We start from the raw sequence: 21,351 nt of genomic DNA on the forward strand, positions 1-21,351 counted from the left end.
ATCCTATATAATTGAAAGTTTTATATACAGTTGACTTGATAACTAATGACTTTAACCTTTTGTTTATGCTATTGTTAATCTTCTTCCCATGTCTTAACTCCCAGAGTATCAGAATTCTCAGAATCATCTAGTCTTAAGCTAGAAAATTAATGGTCTACAGGACCAATATGTGCTCTCTCTTTTTTGTGTGTGTGAGGAAGATCAGCCCTGAGCTAACATCCATGCCAATCCTCCTCTTTTTGCTGAGGAAGACTGGCCCTGAGCTAACATCTATTGCCAATCCTCCTCCATTTTTTTTTCCCTTTTTCTCCCCAAAGCCCCAGTAGATAGTTGTATGTCATAGTTGCACATCCTTCTAGTTGCTGTACATGGGATGCCACCTCAGCATGGCCGGACAAGCGGTGCATCGGTGTGCACCCAGGATCCCAACCCAGGCCGCCAGCAGTGGAGCACGCACACTCGACCGCCAAGCCACGGGGCCGACCCTCTCATTTTTTTTTTGAACCTACTTACACGAGCAAAATACCTTATGTCTAGCAAAATACCTTATGTCTGCTGCTAACGAGATATTTATGATGTGACCTATAAATTCTTTGTCTTTTTTGTTAGCCGTAATCTTGGAGGAAAGCTAGGGGCCTCTGTCATTGGAATACTGGGGATAGAATACATGGGTGAACTGACCCAGTTCACTGAATCCCAGCTCCAGAGTCATTTTGGGGAAAAGAATGGGTAAGTGATTCCTAATACTTTTAAATCATAACCTTTATGGAGATGCTAAATTCAAATATAGACAAAAGCATCTAGTAAAATCTAGACCTATCTTTAGGTTAATGTTTGTTCTTCAAGGTAATTTCATTGGTCTTTTTGCTTTAAAATATTAGATCACTATGGCCTATCAGTCTGGAGTAGTTTTCTCATGTACCTAAATAGGTTGATGGATAGGAACTGTTACTTTGAAGCTTGGATATATACAACATTTGTGTGTACTAAGATGCTGATATTCCCTTAAAATCCTTGTATTTAGGCTTAGTAAGTACCAAAAAACTTGAGGATATGAATCAATGGCTTGCTTGGCACTTTTCCAAAAATACAGCTGATGACTTGGCTTTGGAAAGCATAACTGGTGTCCCTCTCCTTGGCAATATATTGCACTGGAATTCATGGGGAAGGGCAGGGATTCTGTCAGAGGTGAGGTATACTTAATTTTGGACAAATTCTTCCTTTTTCATGAAAGGGATAAAAGGGTAGTATAATATAGGTATTTTGTTTTGTTTTAACAACAATAATCATTTGCTTTCACCTTAAACTTTTTTGCTGGTTTTATTAGTTCTTGGCTATATGCCATGTGCCGTGGGATTGAACATGATCCAGTTAAACCCAGGCAAATACCCAAAACCATTGGCTGCTGCAAGAACTTCCCAGCAAAAACGGCTCTGACAACCCCGGAACAGGTAGGCAGGCATTCTTGACAGAATATTGCCTCTTTTAAGGGGGTTAGGGGGTAGGTTTTGGTAGCTGTGGAAGGTTTAATAAGTTAGATGGGACCTTTATGCTGTAAAGTATGAAGGGAATAGAAGTCCTTTTTTTGTGTTGAAGATTGACTAAACTTGTGATTTATTATTTTTTCCTTTTTTTCACCTAAAAAAGAAATAAAATGGAACTGATTGAAGTTCGAAATGGAATTACTCATTTTTTGGTAGGTGGAAACTTGGAAGGCCTAGGATATTGTACCTCGAGTTTATGTCTTTTCTTTTTTCTCAGAGCTGGAACATGCCTGAAGTTCACCTGATGGCATGCCAGCAGGAAAAGAAAATGAAAATCTTGAGCTAGGGCAGGTCAGAGTACTGAAGACTTCTATGATCTGGGGATCCCTTGGTTATGGGGGAGCCTTTTTTGCACACTTCCATTTGGGCGAGAACTGAACAAATCCACCATCTAGTTCTATGATAAACCTAGAGTTTTTAAGTGAAAGATTAAAATCTCAATACTTTTTTAGGTACAATGGTGGCTTTTGCAATTAGCCCAGGAACTAGAGGAGAGACTAACCAAGGACCAAAATGATGTAAGATTTTCTTTCTTTTTTCCTGGGATGAGCTTTGGGATTTAAATACCAGTTGCTTCTTACCTTATGAAGTAGAAACAAAGATACAAAAAGACACCAGCCTAGGAAATTTTAAGAAATCGTTTATCTTTTTCCATAAAACTCAACATGATCTTTGAAAGCCTGGATCTTTGAACATAAGACCTCACTACCCCTGTCTCCCTCATTACCATTTGCCTCTACTTTCTTGTAGATTTCTTACCTAACTCCTGCTGCAACCCTGAATATACAGTGGTTCTTCATCAGAGCACTGAGCCATTAAGTAGGACAGTTAGGAAGTGGACTATAAATTATTGGACCTAAACATAGTCCATCTGACGAAGAAGTACTGGCAGTTTTAGAGACAGAATATTACACCAAAATTTTGACATCTGATGATTAGTTTCTTTATCCTCTCCTTTTTTTCCCAAACAACTTTATTAGACATATATTTTATATACCATAAAATTGATCCTTTATAGTATACAGTTCAGTAGTTTTAGTATATTCCAGAGTTGTTCAACTATTCCAGTCAATTTAAGAACATTTTCATCACACACACAAAGAATCCTATACCCATTAGGAGTTACTCCCCCAGCCCTAGGCAACCACTAGTTTGCTTTTGCTTTGTGTATCTATAGATTTACTATTCTGGACATTTCATATAAATGGAATAATATAATATGTGGCCTTTTGTTACTGGCTGGAAATCTTTCAGATAACATAATATTTTCAAGATTCACCCATATTGTAGCATGTATCAGTACTTTATTCCTTTTTATGACTGAGTAACATTCTGTTGTATGGATACACCACATATTGTTGATCCATTCATCAGTGAATGGATATTTGAGTTGTTTCCACTTTTCGGCTGTTATGAGTAATGTTGCTATGAACATTCATGTTCAAATTTTTGTGTAGACATATGTTTTCATTTCTCTTGGGTATATACCTAAGAGTAGAATTGCTGGGTTACATGGTAACTCTAAGTTTAGCATTTTGAGGAACTGCCAGACTATTGCTGCACTGTTTTACATTCCAAGAAATATAAGCGAGTTCTAACTTCTCTAGATCTTTGTTATTTCTTTTTTTATTTTAGCCATACTAGTGGGTGTGAAGTGGTATCTCACTGTGGTTTTCAGGTGCTTATTGGCCATTTTCTTACCTTCTTTGGAGAAATGTCTGTCGAGATCCTTTGCCCATTTTTGAAATGGGTTATTGTCTCTTTATTATTGAGTTTTAAGAGTTCTTTATATATTCTGAGTATAAGTCCTTTGTCAGATATATAATTTGCAAATATTTCCTCCCATTCTGTGGGTTTTCTTTTCACTTTCCTGATGGTATTGTTTGATGTGTTTGCTGTGTCCTCTCCTGTTGAAACATCTGGGAATCCTACAAGTCAACTGTACCCTATCATGAATCATCCAAAACCACCGGTTTGTCCCTTTTTAGCTGAATTGGTGGTGAATGTTCTTTGGTAGACAACATAAAGAGGGATATGATCCCAGTTGTGTTATGGGCATATTGACTTTGTCCACTAGGTGTCACTCTGTTCTCCTCTCTCTATAATAAGCCCCTGGGCTTTTCTTCCCACTTTGTATCCATAGGGATCCTGAAAATGAATCAATCCTTAAGCTGCCAAAAAGAATTGTGACATAGAAGATCCAGTCACTTCACTGTTTAAAATATTCTGGTGGCTTCCCTTCACACTAAGTCATGTGTGGATTTCTTTTCTCTTATTCTATAACCAATATGATTTGATGTCTGGCTACTTCTCTGACCTCATCTCCTATCCTCTCCCCTTACTCACTCTGCTCCAGCCTCCACTCCACTGGCCTCCTTCCCTTTTATTTAACACACCAAGTAAGCTCCCACCTTTGCACTTTGTACTTGCTGTTCCTTAGGTCTGGAGAATCTTTGCTCATATATTCTTAAAATTTGTTCCTTCACTTTATTCAGGTCTCTGCTCAAATTTCACCTTCTCCAAGAGGCATTCCTCAATTACCCAATCACATCAGCAGCCTCCATCACTCTCTGCCTTACTCTACTTTTTTCCATAGCAGTTTGTAGTCATTTCTATTACATGCCTACTTGTTTATTACCTGTAGATCCTACTATAAGGTAAGATCCATGAGGGCCTGGACTTTATTTTGTTCTCTCCTGTATCTCCAGACAGTGTCTGATACATAGTAGGCATTTAGTTATAGTTGAATGGTTTTAGTTAACAAGGACTCATTTGTAATTGCCAATTTGTATTCTCTCAAGATATACAAATCTGTATGAATTGTACCTACAAAATGTACAAAAATACAAAATATATTTTTACCCAAAAAAATAGTTGCTGCTCTTGGCTTGTTTGCCTTAAGCGTATTTCTTCTCACTAGCATCTTTTGATTTAGAGGGGATCCCTATGTAGACTTTTCAGCTTTTTATATTTTAGCCTCTTGACCTTTATTTCTTAGTTTTCTTTACATCAATAGTATTTAGATGCTTACACTTCACTGAAAAGTGAATCGACGATCTTGTTCTCTGGAGGCAGGCTCACTACACTGTATCGTCTATAGAAGGGCTGTAAGAAGGAGGTGTTAGTAGAAACTTTTGCTCTTATTAAGCATAAGAGCATCAGGACAGATTAAAGAATAGATCCACTACTTAATCTTGACATTCTAGCTTGGAACTTCCTTTCAGACAATTACTTACATGAACCCTTCCTTCAGTCACAAAATAGAATATAGTACTGTAGGTATTTGTTATAATCATCCTGCATGGACACTAGAAAAAACATTCAGGAGTCCATTTTCATTTATTCTGTCCTGTTCCCATCACCTGTCAAAATATCCTAGATATTCTAATATTCCATCATCCAAATTATTATGTCTTCTCCAATTACTTCTTATACCTGGAAATAGCACAAAATTTTTTTTAAATTTTAAATTAAACTTGAGTATTTCCAAACCATTCTGTCACCCTGATTCGTTTAATTTCCTCTTATGCAGTTCAGTATATAGAATCCAGATGCTCATGGTAACTTTAGTTCTAGTCTCAATCCTTTTACACCCACAGAATGACAGGGTGGCCACCCAGCTGGTTGTCAGCCTTCGTGTACAAGGAGATAGACGTTACAGCAGCCTGCGCCGCTGCTGTGCCCTTACCCACTATGATGCTCACAAGATGAGCCATGACGCATTTGCTGTCATCAGGAACTGTAATACTTCAGGAATCCAAACTGAATGGTGAGTTTCTTTCTAGCTTGTCTTCTCAGATGAGATTTATACTCTGTTCTTGATCTAAAACAAGTGGGCATATAAACTTTCCAGCTGAGTAGGTTCTTTGTGACTCTGGCTAGCAGGAACTATTACAGAGGGGAATGGTCATGCACTAAGGCGAGAGAACATAGTAGAAACACTAGAAACAAGGCAGCTCAGCTGCAGTTTTGTTTTTTTTTTTTTGTGAGGAAGATCAGCCCTGAGCTAACATCCATGCCAATCCTCCTCTTTTTGCTGAGGAAGACTGGCCCTGGGCTAACATCTGTGCCCATCTTCCTCTACTTTATATGGGATGCCGCCAGAGCACGGCCTGACAAGCGGTGCGTCGGTGCACGCCTGGGATCTGAACCCAGGCTGCCAGCAGCGGAGCGCACGCACTTAACTGCTACGCCACGGGGCCGGCCTCGCAGCTGCAACTTCTTTGGCTGCATTTGGTGCATTCCAGTTCCCACTGGTAGGTTTGAGAGGCAGGGTGAACCAATACTATCCCTGCCTGTATCCATTTGCCATAGTTAGGGGAATGACCAAGTGCACTTGGAAGTACAGAACTCATTTCAAGAATACACATAGGAACTTCTCTGTCAACTACTTGATTGTTCTATCTTAAAAGCATCTTCCTTGATAATGAAAGTACCTATATTCACTGATAATCTCTATCTAACATCCCAACTCAGTTGCAAGCTCCACTGGTATAACACCAAATGTCATATTAATAAACTTCACTTCAGGTGGTCATGAAAAATAACCAAATATATGATTGGAGTGTGTTCACTTACTGTCCAGATATTAAGGATTTTCAGTATTGAAATCCTTTAATTTTTTACTTAACATAGCCTGTTGCACTGAAAAAAGGACTCCAAATTCACAATGGAAATATAATTATGTGAGAAAGATAAATTGGTGGTTTACTTATAGATCTATATTGAAGATTATAAAAATAAAAGTTCAGTTAACCACCTAAGTTATTGCTTATCTAAATATGTGGGCACTACTATTATATGTACAGACCTACAATATGATGGGGCCTCTAAAGTTGGAGTCTTTATTCTTCACTTAGAATAATTTATTTAACTTTTACTTCCTGGTATATTTGTTTATTTTCAAATATTGAACAGTTTTTTACTGAACCAAATGATAATTGTGATACTATGTTTATATGAAACCTTAAAAATTGACAGACTATAACAAACTCTACTCACCAAGAGGGTGAAACTTATTGACGGGGAAGCATCAAAATTATCTGATTTTATAAGACTGTCCCAAAGCATGAAACTGAGGATCGTGAGATACTGTCATAATAATTTTAAAATGGCATTTACTTTTTACCTCATCGAGGGACTAATCTGTATATAAAAGCACATTTCAATTTCTGAAATTCAACTTATGTGAAAATTTATTTAGGTAATTAGACATAATGAGGAACTTTATGACAGGAATTTCTTGAAATGTTTTTGAGACTAGGATAGCTATCCAAAAGCAGTTGTGGAATTTCATTGTCTAGAAATTCCAGAGCTGAAAGTCTGTCAGAGTTAGGGTTAGGTGGTACCCTCTTTAAAAACCGGAGAATGGGTAATAGGATTTTTCAAGTCTTTCCAGTCTAAATATTCTAAAGTTGCCCTGAATAAAATTTCTTGCACCAACCTGAATTACAGCAGCTCTTCAGCAGTATCTTATGAAAATAATAATACCTAGCTATCAGGGGATCTGACTTATTACATGTCTGACTTAGTAGGTGCTCAGTGAGTCAGTGGTTCTCAAGGTGTGATCCTAGACCAGCAGTATCAGCATTCCCTGGGAACTTGTTAGAAAGGCAGATTCTCTGCCCATCCCAGGTCTATTGGATCTGTATTAATCTGATATACCCTAAAGTCTGAGAACCAGTGCAGTAATAATTTCCTCTTGCGGAAGAACCAGAATCCCAGTCAAATGTAAATACAAATTGAATCTGTACCTGGTGCTAATCCTGTGCCTTTCCTTTCTATACAGGTCCCCTCCCCTCACAATGCTTTTCCTCTGTGCTACCAAATTCTCTGCCTTTACTCCTTCATCTTGCACAGACATCACCACTTTCCTGAGCAGTGACCCATGTTCAATGCCAAAGGTGCCAATTACTAGTTCAGAAGCTAAGACTCAAGGAAGTGGCCCAGCAGTGACAGCCACTAAGAAAGCAACCACTTCTCTGGAATCATTCTTCCAAAAAGCTGCAGAAAAACAGAAAGTCAAAGAAACTTCGCTTTCATCTCTTACTGCCACTGCCCAGGCTCCCATGAGCAATTCACCATCCAAGCCCTCATTACCTTTCCAAACCAGTCATGCTACAGGAACTGAGCCCTTCTTTAAGCAGAAGAGTCTACTTCTAAAGCAGACCCAGCTTAATAATACTTCAGTTTTCTTCCCTCCACAAAATCCACGATCCAGCCCTCAAGAGTTACCAAACGATTTTGCAACAGAATATCCTGATTGTGCCCCTGTCTGTGAAGAGGTGTTGAAGCTAGGATCCTCTAGAGCAACTCCTGCAGAGATGGATTTGACCCAGAACAGCCCAAGCAGGCTTGCTTCTTTAACTTCCAAGTGTGCTCTGGAGGGAGCGCAGAAGGCAACTACCACCCCAAGTCTCCTGGCTGCTGAGGACCAAATGCCCTGTGAGAAGTGTGGCTCTCTGGTACCTGTATGGGAGATGCCAGAACACACGGACTATCATTTTGCATTGGAGTTGCAGAAATCCTTTTTGCAGCCCTACTCCTCAAACCCCCAGGTTGTTCTTGCCAGTTCTCCTCAAAGCAAAAGAAATCCCAAGAGCCCTTTGGCTTCCAGTAGTAAACGCCCTAGGCCTGAGGGCATGCAGACATTGGAATCATTTTTTAAGCCATTAACACACTAGTACTGCCCTTAGGCTTGCTGTAGGGTTTTAATATTTTATCTGTAACCTAGGAGATGGAAATATGTTCACTTCTCAATGAAATTCGTAACTTTATGAAGTTTTTAATACGAAAAGTAATCCAGCTAGATGCTGAGTTAAGGCTCCCATCTTTTCACAGGCATGGATTCTAATCCCATTGCTGATAGAGATGTACAAATTTATCTTCCAGAGATATAACTGCTTTGAGTTTTTAATTGTTGGAGTTTAAGAAGGCAGCGTCATATAGTAAAAAATGTGTGGGCCTTGAAGCCTAAGAGATGTGGTTCCAAACCTGGCTCTGCCTCGTGGAATATGGCCTTGAGCAAGTCACTTTCCTCACTTTTCCCCATCTGTAAAATTGAGATAATACCTTATGGATTATTGAAGATTAAGAATGATGTATTTAAAGTAGGTAGCTTAAAGTTGGCACAGAAAAGGAACTGAGTAAAAAAATGTTTTAAAAAAAATTTTTCCCCTAGCTCTGTGACGGGGCAGTTCAGATAACACCTTGACCAAAATGTGAGGTTTGAGAATGTGAGGTGAAGACTTGAAACCCTAAAGTGATAATTAGTTTAGGGCAGGGCTCTGTATACAGAAGCTTTTTTTTTTTTTTTTTTGCTGAGGAAGACCGGCTCTGAGCTAACATCTATTGCCAATCCTCCTTCCCCCCCGCTCCCCAAAGCCCCAGTAGATAGTTGTATGTCATAGTTGCACATCCTTCTAGTTGCTGTATGTGGGACGCGGCCTCAGCATGGCTGGAGAAGCGGTGCGTCGGTGTGTGCCCGGGATCCGAACCTCGGGCCGCCAGTAGCGGAGTGCGTGCACTTAACCGCTAAGCCACGGGGCCGGCCCTACAGAAGCTTGTTAGTGAACAAAAATTCAACGAGTAAACTTAAAAGATCTAATTTGTTTTATTCAACGATTCATGAATCGGCAGCATCCCATCTAGTAAACAGAAAGGTGCTCAGATGAGTTGTACAAAATGCAAGATATTTATAGGCAGAAACTGGATGGGACAAGAAAGTTATTAGCAAAAGAAAAGGATTGTTTCAGGCAAGGTCACCAGTCACCTTTCTTTGGGGAAAGGGTGGCAGGGTCTTATCAGGCAGATTACCTCACTAACGTTTTCAGGAATTTCTGGACTTATCAGTTTAAGGTCACATTCCTGGGAGGGACTGAAACTGCAATTAAGTCTTGCTTTGCTGTCCTGGGTACAAGTGACTCCACCTTGGGCCTGCTGTTTCTTTTAACAAGCTACTCAATACTGAATTTCATACAAGTAAACGCTATTATAGCCACAATTTTAGTCAGTAGCCCTTCTACCTCTTGCATTTTGTTCTAATGTAGAATGATGATGTTACTGGACCAGTTCAGGAACTCTGTTTAGATTGGAAAAGTCATGATCAGAACTAGAGCATCTCTAGAACCTTGCTACTCAGTGTGGTTTTGAGGAGCAGCAGCATCAGTGTCAGCAGGGAACTTGTTAGAAATAGTCTCAGCCTCACCCCCACCCCTACTGAGTCAGAATCTGTGTATTAACAAGATTCCCCAGGGTGTATCTTAAAGTTTGAGAAATACTGATTTAGAAGATACCAATGGCTGGCCAGGTTTGTAGAGGGCAATGACATTTCCTTAAATGCTGAAATACAAATTTAAGAGGTAAGTGCTTGGGCCTTCAGGGTCACTGGCATGTTCATCTCTTCCCTACTGAAGTATGAATAGTTTGCTTAGGGTTTTAAATTAATTATTGGAGCTTATTGTACTTGTCCATGTTTATAGTACTATATTCTTAATCTTCATTCTTATTTGTGCAAAGTCAGTGTCTTTTTTTGGCTTTTCTGATATGGGATACCTTGAATTACACAGAGAACCCGAGTGAAGATGAACTGAGCTAGGCGGTGGTGGTGGGGAAAGTGGGTACGGAGAATTGTGTACATATCCCCCCTCCCATACATAGAAACAAACCAACTGCTTTTGAAGCTTATTTGTAAATTGGGGGTCTGTATTTAGTTTGAAGAAGGGGGGAATGTTTGAAAACCACTGGGTCTAGCAGGAAATTATTTCTTCCTCCAAAAACATTTTCCACTTTGGTGGCAGTTAAATATCTAATAAAAGACAGTATTCACAGGCCGCCACAGTGGCGTAGTGGTTAAGTTTGCATGCTCTGCTTCGGCTGCCCAGGGTTCGTGGGTTCGGATCCCAGGTGTGGACCTAGGCACTGCTCATCAAGCTGTGCTGTGGCATTGTTCCATATACAAAATAGAGGAAGACTGGCACGGATGTTAGCTCAGGGCTGATCTTCCTCACCAAAAAAAGAAAAAAAAAGACAGTATTCGCTGTGTACATGGCCCTTTCCCTACTAGATTTGTAGTTTCTTGAAGGCAAGAATTCTGCACAGTACCTTGCACATAATAAGTATTTGATATTCACTGGATGAAACATACATAGTGAAAAATTTTAGATGATTACCAGAACTGGAAAAATAAAAATGTACATACTACTGGCGGGGGGGGAGCCTGCCTTATATGTTTTTATCCTCCTAAATATTCCATTAATGTAGCAAAGTGAGTCACTAGTTCCTAGAGATGTCTCATTAAGTACAGAGATAATTTTCCAAATTTCCTTACTTAATCCAGAGAAAAGTTAAAAAAGAAAAAAAAAAAAGCCTGAGATGAAGCAATCATCTCCTTTGGGCGCTGTACAGATCAAGCTGAACAAATTTTTAACACGTTGGTTGACTGGAAGGAGTCATACTGAAAAGTAATATGGACTTCATTGGACTTCTAGAGGCCAAGATGGGTAGTGGGGGCAGGGGGTGGGGAACTAGTGGGTAATCAATAAGACAATACCAGCAGCACACCTTCTGTTTTCTTGGCAATGCCAACCCTGCCCCAGCACACTGGCAACAAGCCTGTGGAGGGGACAGCAGACAGACATGCAAAGGTCAGTGTTGGGTGAAAGCTACAGTACCTTTTTGCTGAATATAACCTTTCCTCAAAACTGTTTATCAGCAACTGTACAGAAGGAAGTAAATAGCTCTTAGTTCCCAACACAGGAAGAAGTTCTTCAACCCCAGGCTTCTTAGTAGCAAGTTAAACCAGTGACATTTCAAAAAGCAGCTGAGCTTGAGTGATAGGGAAACTATCACTTTAACACCTTGGGATGCCCCAGGGGAGATTAGGCCATGTTTATCATTAAATTTCTTTTGCAAAGATCAGTACTCAAAATGCAGACCCTACTTTTCCAGTTTAACCTTAGGCCATATTCCTCTACCCATAAAATGTGATAGGTACAGGAAGAAAGGACTAAGGTTTGGCCAGGCAGCCCTCAGAGCCAAGAAGCCAGTTTAGGCTATATAAACCTCACTTCAGGCTATTTTGCATTGCTAGGAGAAGCTGAGGACCAGATTACCATATCTCTAAATTCTACTCTTCATTAAGTAGCTGGCATGCTAATCTCTATAAATTTCCAACAGGGCACAGTAGTGGGCTCCTTACCATTGTGACCATTAGCAAGTGTCCACTCCTCAAGTACAGGGTGGTGACCCATCTCAGCTGAAAAGGCAGCAGTTTCATTTGCTATTCTGGTCACTCAAAGAACTATGCAAAACAGGCCAGAATACTTGGTCACAATACTGGGACACTGATTGCATGTTGGGGAGAGGAAAGGAAGAATGGCGAATGAGATACCAGACAGGTTCTTTCCCCATTCAGGGCTCAGCAGTGTTAGGGTTTCACTTGTCTCTAATCCTGGAGAGGAGTCTAGCTCTGGAAGCTGAGCCTGTGTCTTAAGCATAAGCACAGTGTGTTCAATAAAACATTTTTATTCTGTACAATATATATATGTGTATTTAAATATATATATATTTATATGCAGAGAAACCTCAACCACCAAATCCCTGAGTCCATGGGAACCCAGGACACTAACAAAAGGAAAGGAGGGAGTCCATGCCCTAAAAAGTAGAAATATGGCAACATCTTTCCCTTTCCTCTAGGTTCCCTGCAACAGAGGGAAAGGGATGGTCACTGCAAATTACTAAAACGAGAGGACTTACATGGGAGCAGGAAGGGGGGTGAGGGTGGCAGGATGGGGAGCTGTGGGTCAGGTCCCCAGCCACCACCAGTCTGGGAGAGGAAAACATACTGTTTGATCCAGCATTAAAACCAACAGGTCACTGCAAAGGGGAGGACAAGACTGATTAACGTGCAGCTGACCTTCGGTATGCCGAGCCTCCGCTCGGCAGCCCCACGCCTGGGCCAGCACAACAAATAGCACCAGTGGGGCCTATGGGAGGACAAACTGGGGAAATGGCCCTTGAGTGAAGAAGGGAAGGGGGATAAAGCTGAAGAACGGGCCTCATGTCTCAGCACAGGGTGGGAGCACAGCCATTCACTGTCCCTGTGCCATTTCTTCAGATCCTGGGCCACCAGATGGCCAGGAGCAGATGTCTTTGTCCACAGTCAGTTAGAGATGGGCAACTTACATGGTCTTGAGAAGAGGTATAGAAAAAGGAGTGCTTCCGAGGACCACCCCCAGTTGTTGTGACAATTCCTGAAGTGCAGGGACCACACCAGCCCAGTCCTGACAGTGGGGCCGAGGTGGCAGCAGTCAGCTCCCTCCAGTGGACAGGCCATGGAGTTGCCCGGGTTGATGGGCCAACCAGGTGGACACAGTTGCTGAGCACTGCCCTGAATTCTGTCTTCTCCCTCAGGACTGCCCCTCCCTGGCCACACTAAGCTTGGCACCTCTCCAGAAAAGTGGCAGGGAGCACCCCTCTTTCCCTAGCCTATTAACACACAGAGCCGCCAACGTGGGGCAGCGTGGCCAGAAGTCACCTTATATATTGTAGGGACAGCAATAGAGCTGTGCCCGCCTGGAGTTCAGAAGCCCATGTTGGCCTGGGCCTCTCCTGCTGCAATGGCTTGCACATCAGTGACATGGCCGATGCCCTTGGTGACACCCTCCCGGAACAGCAGCTTGGCGCCCACCTTCAGGTACTCTGGGTGTTTCAGGAAGCGGAAACGTACCACTGCCTTCTCCCCTGTCCGCAGCTTGTCCTGCAGCAGACACGCAGTCACTGGCCCTGGACAGTGCCTCCTGTCCCATTCTCTACCAGCTTTGGCTCTCCACCCTCAGGGGCCTATCAGGCTTCTACCCACCCCAAGTGGGGCTTTGTTCCCTTTGTAGGATCAGGGAATTCTCTACAAGTCTAAGGTCAGACCTCCTTCCTTTCTGGAGGCAGGAGAATTCTGATTTTTTCCTGGGAAAACGGGGGCATGGCTGGGTCCCTCTCACCTTGGCATGGATCTTTTCCACCACTGCCGTCTGACGTACGTTGCCCACATGTACTGTCACCTGGAAGCCTCGCCGGAAGGTGGTAGCATGGAATAGTAGGACTATTTCTGCCTCGAACACTGAGCAGATGGTGGGATTCATCTCGGGGCTCACCATCACCATGCCCTGGGGAGGCACAGCCCCCAGACCCAGAAAGGGCAGACCTCGCATTAGTCTCTCCCTCCCCAGCCACCCTCACAGCCTTTACAGCTCCTAAATTTCCTCTTTTTCTAGGACTTCAAACACAAAGACCTCAGGCGACAATACTCAAAACGCTTCTTTTAGAGGGAACCCATCCACCCACCTCCCATGTCCTCTAACTCTTCTAATGCTTTGAATTTTTAGGGTCCAGGACACTCGGATTGCACCACAGTGATTTATATTTAGTGATTTGTGCTTTATGAGTATTCTAAGCATTTTTAATACACGGACAGTCTGTGTAACCAGCTTTCTGGGTTAGAGACCATGTTTTCTTTGAGGGCCTCTGAAGCATCTTAGACAGGTGCTTCTCACTCAAGTAGCCAGTCTCCCAGGCACTTCTCTTTGTGTTCCCTCTCCAACCCACCCTCCCACCTCACCTTGCGAAGAAGTGCACGATCAAAGTCCCCGAGGGCCAATGTGGCAGCCTGACCAGCTCGCAGCACACGACAGGCGGAGCGGTTGCGCTGGATGCTGCATACTCTCAGCTCCAGGAAGCAGCCATCGTCCGTGGGGCCCACCACCAGCTGGTCCCCCTCACGGCAAATCCCACTGCAGCCCAGAAGGCAGGTGGCACAGTGTCAGCCTAGCTCCCCTACCTACTTCTCTGCTAGGGTCACCCAGACCATTCTTTCTCTTCTAAAGTTGAGTCCCTTAGGTGGGGAAAGAGACCCTAAATTCTGATCTGGAGGAAGGGCAGATGACTGCCTCGCCCCAGTCCAGAGTTGAGACTCTGACGGCTAATGCCAGGAAAGGCAGTGACGACTGGCAGAAAGGTAACTGCTGGTTTGACAGTGAACACCTGATCCCTGAAAGAGCAAGTTATCCCCTTGGGTTTCAGCCTCTGCTTTGGAAAGAGTCTCAAGGGACCTCTCATTTCCCTACCTGGAGATTAAGTCAGTTGAATATATTCTAGTTTTCTTCTTGGGGCCCAAGACCCACACTTCTCCCTCAGGGGCCTGGAGATTCCCAGTAAGCAGCAATAGTGTTTCTTCCCTCATAAGCCAACAGACTAGCTTTCTCCAGCTCTCTGGATGGTGAAAGCCTAATCTGGAAACAAGTGCATCTTTTCGATGGGTTCTGTTCAACTCCAGGGGCTCCTGTGGGCCACGATGTCTTCAAGTGTATGGGTATGTGAGGGCTGAGTGGGTGGGGAGCAAGCAAGTAATTCACCTGGAAAGTGTCCCTCCAACGACTGTCCCCACCTCTGGTACCGTGTAGATTTCATCCACCTTAAGCCAAAGAAGGTTCTATCAATGGCCTGCTAAGCAGGGCTGACAGGTCCCCAAATCTCTAAACAGATTCAAGGCTCAGTCAGAATCAGTCCCTCCCAGTTCCCCAGCTCACTGCCCGTTTGGGCGGCCAATTACCTGGAACTCCGTCAGCTGCTGCATGAGTTCCTCCTGCTCTTTGCTATTGGTGAGTGGTGGCAGGATATTCAGAAAGACTTTGAGCAGGTCCAGACTCTCTCCAGACACGCTAGACAGTGTGAAGATAGGGGTGACACTGTAGAGGGAGGCATAGAATGGACAGATGAGGAAAGTTCTAACAAGAAGCAGAAGCTAGAGCCACATATATGGAAAGGTGACCTTCTCTCTGGGTGGTTAGGGGCCCTTCTTTCCTATCTGCTAGCCATCTCAGGAGCTCTGGGCCCTCTCTCTGTCAGCCAGCCAAGGAATGTGGCACGTGAAGCCCATCCCAAAGCCCAAGGGAGACGGTGAACGCCAGGCATAGCACTTCGTCTCCAGGGTCTCAGGCATCAGCAAAGCTCCAGGCTGGCTTGGGAGAAGGGCCAAGCCCTCTAGCCAAGACTGTCTCCCACAATCCCGACCTGAAAAACCACAGAACTAAGCCAGAACTGGTCTGGTCCTGGGGTGGAACACCATGCTCCGGGGCTCTGTGGCAGTCTTCCCGGTGGATCAGGGCTCTGGAGTGAGAAAGGCTTACTTGGGTGACTGGGCAAACTGCTGGGCAGCAGTGACGGCATCATCCTCGGAGGTAACCAGCATGGGGACCTTGTGGCAACCAGGCTGCTTGAGGACCCGCTCTAGCTGCCGTACCGTCCTCTCCACTGTGGTCTTGGCACACAGGTCCACTTTGCTGACCACGATGAAGAAGGGCACTTTCAGGGCGAGGGCCAGGCCCAGATGTTCCCTGGTGGTGCCAGCTGCCTCAGAGAAGGCAAGCAGGCAGAAGGAGAGAAGAATGAGAATGTGGGAAGGAAGCAAGGGAGCCAGAGTTCATCTGGCTCCCAGATTTGAAGAGGCCTACGGTAGGAGAGAGTGAGCACCTCCCTCCAGCCCCACCCCTGTCCCAATGCCTCGTACCAATCCCAGTGTTAGCACTGACGAGGAGCAGGGCACAGTCAGGGCAGTATGAGGTGAGGCCAAAGATGGTGGTGTGTAGGTACTTGTGGTGGCCTGCCAGGTCGATGAAGGTGATCATCTTGGAGCTGCTCTCACAGATCTCTTCTGCCGTCCGTGAGTCACTGTAATTCACCACCTAGCCCAGAGCCCAGGGCTCTCAGTGTCCCCTGCCAGCCTCCCCAACCCTTTAAGAGTCGCCAGGACCTAAACCAGTCCCTGGGTGACCCTGCTTCTTAACCTGAGCCCCATTTCTGATTCCATTCAGCTGATTCCCCATTTGTTTTCTAAGGAGGCCAGAGCTTGTTCAGTGCCCTCTGGGCTTTCATCTACACTACTCCAAAAAGTCTCCACACTCTGCCCTCGGACTCGGTCCTTCTCCACACCATCCCATCCTCAGAGTCCGGCCCCACTGGGTCCCGTTGATTGCATGCACCTCTCCCTTGCTGTTAAAGCCCAGGATCTCGAAGCTGATGCTGGAGGTTCGGCCAGACTGAATCTCATGCAGGTGGCGGAAAAGGTTGAGTCGAGCCCGGCCCCGCCCATTGTCCAGCTCTCCCTGGGTCAGGACTCCAAGCAGAGTCGACTTCCCTGAGTCCACATTCCCCAGGACGGCCACACGGAGGTCTAGGAACTGTGGACGAATTGCCAGAGGTAAGGGCTCCAATCCCTCACCTCTCTCCACTGAAGGTTGGGTCAAGGGCAGTGACACTCCCTGGGGAATAAATGATGAACTAGACAACCCCGGGATCTCAGGCTAGGGGAGAGCCTGCCGCAACAGGGCCCTCCTGGGAAGCATGTGCGTGGGAGGCGGAGAAGGGTATGTGCTCACCTGCTGGTTGTCAGGGACCTTTCGTACCAACACCTCAGTGATCTTCCGGGGCATGTCGCTATCATAATCTACTTCTCGCTCCCGGAGAACAGTGATGTCGGCCCCGACCCTGTTACAGCAAGGCCACAGGTGCCATATCTCACCTGTAATTCCGCCCCAACCCCCTTCCATTTTGGCTCTGGACGGATGGCCTTCTCACACCTCCCACAGAGCTCCCAACACTTTACTTCACATTCTACCACCCTCCAATCTACCCCGCGTCCATAGCTCCCTTTAAACCAACCAACCAACCTCAAATCAAGGAGCAAAAAAGCCTAGATCCAATGAGGAGGAGCCCAGAACACTAATCTTTTGTCAAGAGAAGGCAGCAGAAGGAAAGTCCCTCCCTGGCCCCTCCGGCCCTAGGTATGCATGGGTCCTCCCCAGAGTAAGGTAAAGGAGAAGGGAGGGGAGGGGAGGGGGAAGAGGAAACATACTTCTCCGCCATCCGGTGCAGGGTCTTGAGGGAGGCCCGCATCTCCTCCTCAGCCAGCCCCACCAGCAGCCCATTGTCCTCTACCCCAATCTGGTAGACGGCCTCACCGCGGCCCTCCTGGAGCCGCCATTTCATCTGTGTCACCAGGTGCTCAAAGCGGTACTGGGATGGATTCACTAGCTTCAGCTTAGGGCAGGTGAGGTATCATGAGAAGGTGAAATCAGAGATGCTCCTCCTAAACCCACATGCTCCCCACCTGTCCTGCTGCAAGGACCAGGATCTTCCCTTCTCACTTAAACCCCTTCATCTCTGACCTCCTCTAACAGTGAGTCCCCCTCCAACAGAATGAGGTACAGAGCCCTTACTCTGAACCACATCCCTAAATTGCTATAGAGATCATGAAATTGGAAGATGATTTCTCAGAGAAATCATCCCACACCAGCAAGGACAACCTGCCCCTCCCCTAAGACTCACTTTATATTCGATGTTTCCATCTTCAGCCTGAAAAGAAACAGGGAGCAGTTTTACCACACACCATTCAGACCCAACCCCTACTTCCCCCTGATTCTCGATGAGGCCTAGGCAGCTAACTCGAGAGCAGGAAGCCTCAGCCGCACCTGCTTAGGCAGGTGCACGCCCAAGGTCATTGGCAGACAAGCCCTCTACTCAGCCCCAGTGTGACCTCTCTGAAGGAAAGGCCTCTCTAAGAACAGAGCAAGTCACCTATCTAAGCCAGGAACAGAACTCTGAGTCCCTCCTTTCCTTCATCACTGGCAGCACATACTTCCTAGACGCAAGATCACTCCTTCCTTCTCCCCAGGGCCTCAAACTGCTGTCCCCAGAAGTCTATGTCTCCTGTGTGTCCAGGCTGCTGAGGCTGTTCTCTTCCACTGGTCTGAGAGACACCATTTCCTTCCTGCCCGCCCCTCTCAGCTGATGTCATCAAGAGTAAGATGCAAGAGGCTGCAAGAGGTTCTGGACCAGGGCCAAAGGATGAGCTGAGTGCTGGTCACAAGCCCAATGAAAGAGGAGCCCAGGTGAGAGAGGTGCAGGGTTCCAAAGTTGGGGCTGAGATGAAAAGAAGATACACAGAAAATGTAAGGAAGGGGACAGACTCCACAAACCAGACTCACTGTGGCTTTTACCTCCTGTCTCCTGACCCTCACGCTTCAGTTGAGGTGAAATCCTGAATCCACCCCACAATCTCCTCTACCTCTTCCCTGTATCAGGTGACCCAACACAGAAGTGTCCTGTTGCCTGAGCCTTCCCCTCTCAGCTGCAAAGGGATATGACATTTGCTTGTTCTGCCTGACCTGCATTTCTGCACTCCTCCTCCCTGGCCATTTCATTTTTATTCTTCCGTTCCTGTCATCATTCCACCCCTTCAAGGCCCTCTGACTCCCAAGCTCTAACAGGGTTTCACCCATAATCTCCACCTCATGGAGTATAAGGGAGATCTTTTTCCATCAACAGAGACCTTCCTTTATCATTTTGCTGGAGATGCATAATTAGGATGGGTGGCTTCAGAAAACTGATACAAGGATGATGGTCCAGGCCAATGATTCTCAAAGTATGGTCCTAGGACCAGCAGCATTAGCATCACCTGGGAATCTGTAAGAAATGCAGATTACCAGGCCCACCTCTGACCTACTAAAATCAGAAATTCTAGGTGTGGGGCAGCAATCCAGGTGATGCTGATACACGCTAAAGTTTGATAACCAGTGGTTTAGGCTCTTCCCCTGGGTCCTCCTTTCCTAAGAGCGACAAAGTAGCAATTACTCTCTGCCTTAGGGATTAATGAAACAGGTATGTGGAGGCTGTCCTCACTTCCCCGTAGGACAGGCAAAGGGCAGGAGGACTAAGCCTGACTGTTGTCTGGTTGTGTTTGTGTGTGTGTGTGAATGTGTGTGTACTCAGGGACAGGGAGGGAACACATTGCTTTTTTCCTCGAGTACTCCCCTCCTCCCTTTGGAACAAGTTTAGAAAACTCTGCCTCTTCATCCCAGCATGCCGTCTCCCTTCTCCTGTTGCAGCACAGGCAGGGGGCCGGGGCATTCTACTCTGCTCTTCCCAAGGGGATGCGGTGGGATCCCCTCTCCCCACTTCTCCTCCTGGAGTTATCTAGATCAGAATGGGGGAACCCTCCCTCTCCACTCTTCCTCCTGGGGTCCTGACACCAGAAAGGAGGCCAGTCTCTATCACTCCTCCTGGGGTCCTGGGACCGGAAGGAGTGGTTCTCCTCTCCCCCGGGGTCTTGACACCGGAAAGGGGTATTAATTGTCCCTGTCCCGCCTTCCTGGAGTGCCCGGACCGGAAGGAGTGGTTTCCTCTCGTTCCGCCACTTCTCAAGTGCTCACCTCGGGGGGCAGGTACGGGGGATTGTTGGCTTTGGCCGCTCTGTTCCTTCCGTTCTTCTTCTTCCCCTTTGGGCCCCCGCAGCCGCTGCTGCCGCCGGCTCCCCTAGCCTTGAGGGTTCCGCCCACGGCTGGGCCCCCTCCCGGCCGGCAGCAGCCGCCGAACAGCTCCGATACCCGCGAGTCCATCGGCCTCTGCCACCAGCCCCCCGCCCAGCCCCTCCCCCCCGCCACCGCCACCGGGGCCGCCGCCGCCCCTACTGCCGCCGCCGCCCCTACTGCCGCCGCCGCGTCCGGCCAGCCAGAGGAGAACGGGGTGGGGCCCTCCGCAGGCCACGCCCCCTCCTCTGGCCCCGGCTAGCGTCAGAAACAGCCGCGGGGCACCACGGGATATAGAGTCCTCAAGCCTGGGACCTCCCTCAGAAGAGCTCACCGCCGCCCTACAACTCCCAGGAGGCATCGCGGTGCAAGGGGCCGCGCTGGGCTTCGGGGCGTAGGCAAGGAGCGCGCCTTTGCGCGCAAAGACCTAAGGGAGCTGTAGTCTGGTTCCTAGTCTCCGCGCTCCGAGCGGGTCTTTTCCTAGGGCCCGGGGGAAGTTTAGAGCCCGGCGGCGTGTGGGTGGGGCAGTCCCAGGAGGCTGAGGGTTTACATCAGAATCAGGCTTTGTGTACGCTCCTCGGTTTGGCCCCTTAGCTCAATCCCAGACTACAGTTTTTGGACCTGGAGAGCTGCAAAATTCAGGGCGACTGGTCCCTCCCCCCTGCTGTCTCCGCCCCTGCCTCAGTTTCTTCCTCGACAGCTGGCGTGCTGTCGGGGTGAGTCAGGGCAAATGCCAGGGCAGAGGCGGATGGTGGTTAGCCTAATTACAGCTGTTATTGTTGCGATGATTATGCCGCCTTTACACAGTAGTCACTGCTTTATTACCAGGTTGGCACCCTCCGGGGGCTAGTTTTAGCAGCGGGAGACACCGCGGTGGCCCCGACACGAGGCCCGAACCCGTAAACCAGCCTTGCTGCTTGAGGGCTACAAGGATGCCCGCAGCGAGTATTACCCCTCCTCTTTGTTTTGAAGCAGAACCAATCCGGGAGAACGGAGTTTGGTTTTAAAACAGCCGGGGCTGTAGGAGGGGCCTGGCCCCTTCTCGGGGCGGGGCTGGGGCTCCGGTTACGTCAACCACTGCGAGGGCGGGGGACGTAGCTGAGAATAGAAACTTGGCCAAGGGCCCCGGGGGAATACAGTACTGACTTTTGACTTTTTTGCCAAGGCATGTCTCTTGCTCTTTAGGGCTCTTGCAGTCAGCAAAGAGTAAATAAACCAGTGTACAAGATACTAGAAAGGCAGAGTGGAGAAGCAGTTAGTGTTGCTGGGCTGGGAGTCAGGACGCCAGGGTTCAATTCCCAGCCCCCACGGCTGTCTCATGACTCACCACCACTCACCGTATGTCCACTTCCCCTCTTCACAAACAGCGAGATGCTCTCACACAGCCAAGAAATAAAACAGCCCTTCCCTCCAGACCTCAGTTTTCCTTGGAAAACTCGAAGCAGCAATAG

At 46.5% G+C, this 21,351-nt stretch overlaps 2 protein-coding genes across 8 annotated transcripts in view; one reads left to right on the forward strand and one right to left on the reverse strand.

Moving 5' to 3' along the window:
* Nucleotides 1-10,375, forward strand: part of POLH (DNA polymerase eta) — a 30,947-nt gene extending 20,572 nt beyond the window's left edge. For all 5 annotated transcript variants that reach the window (XM_087438632.1, XM_087438629.1, XM_087438630.1 and 2 more), the window contains 5 exons: nt 610-729; nt 1,328-1,451; nt 1,997-2,062; nt 5,144-5,313; nt 7,333-10,375. In XM_087438632.1, coding sequence (XP_087294758.1) covers nt 610-729; nt 1,328-1,451; nt 1,997-2,062; nt 5,144-5,313; nt 7,333-8,227 — 1,375 coding nt within the window. In that variant the 3' untranslated portion in view covers nt 8,228-10,375. The remainder of the gene's footprint in view (nt 1-609; nt 730-1,327; nt 1,452-1,996; nt 2,063-5,143; nt 5,314-7,332) is intronic.
* Nucleotides 10,376-12,052: 1,677 nt separating this feature from the next.
* Nucleotides 12,053-20,026, reverse strand: GTPBP2 (GTP binding protein 2). 3 transcript variants are annotated; one of them, XM_087438635.1, is made up of 13 exons: nt 19,805-20,026; nt 17,922-17,948; nt 17,449-17,633; nt 16,973-17,081; nt 16,577-16,774; nt 16,105-16,279; nt 15,725-15,944; nt 15,148-15,256; nt 14,951-15,009; nt 14,663-14,827; nt 14,158-14,329; nt 13,541-13,705; nt 12,053-13,302 (listed from the first exon to the last, which is right to left on the reverse strand). In XM_087438635.1, the coding sequence occupies exons 1-13, from the start codon at nt 19,988-19,990 to the stop codon at nt 13,126-13,128; spliced, it is 1,947 nt and encodes a 648-aa protein (XP_087294761.1). In that variant the 5' UTR covers nt 19,991-20,026; the 3' UTR covers nt 12,053-13,125. The 3 variants fall into 3 exon arrangements, with proteins under 3 accessions (XP_087294761.1, XP_087294760.1, XP_004424144.1); XM_087438634.1 differs by having other exon boundaries at nt 15,148-15,283; XM_004424087.3 differs by lacking the exon at nt 14,663-14,827 and having other exon boundaries at nt 15,148-15,283.
* Nucleotides 20,027-21,351: the final 1,325 nt, after the last annotated feature.

Source organism: Ceratotherium simum, chromosome 13 (assembly GCF_057802395.1).
Source record: "Ceratotherium simum simum isolate JZ-2026a chromosome 13, ASM5780239v1, whole genome shotgun sequence".
NCBI classification, from domain to species: domain Eukaryota; kingdom Metazoa; phylum Chordata; class Mammalia; order Perissodactyla; family Rhinocerotidae; genus Ceratotherium; species Ceratotherium simum.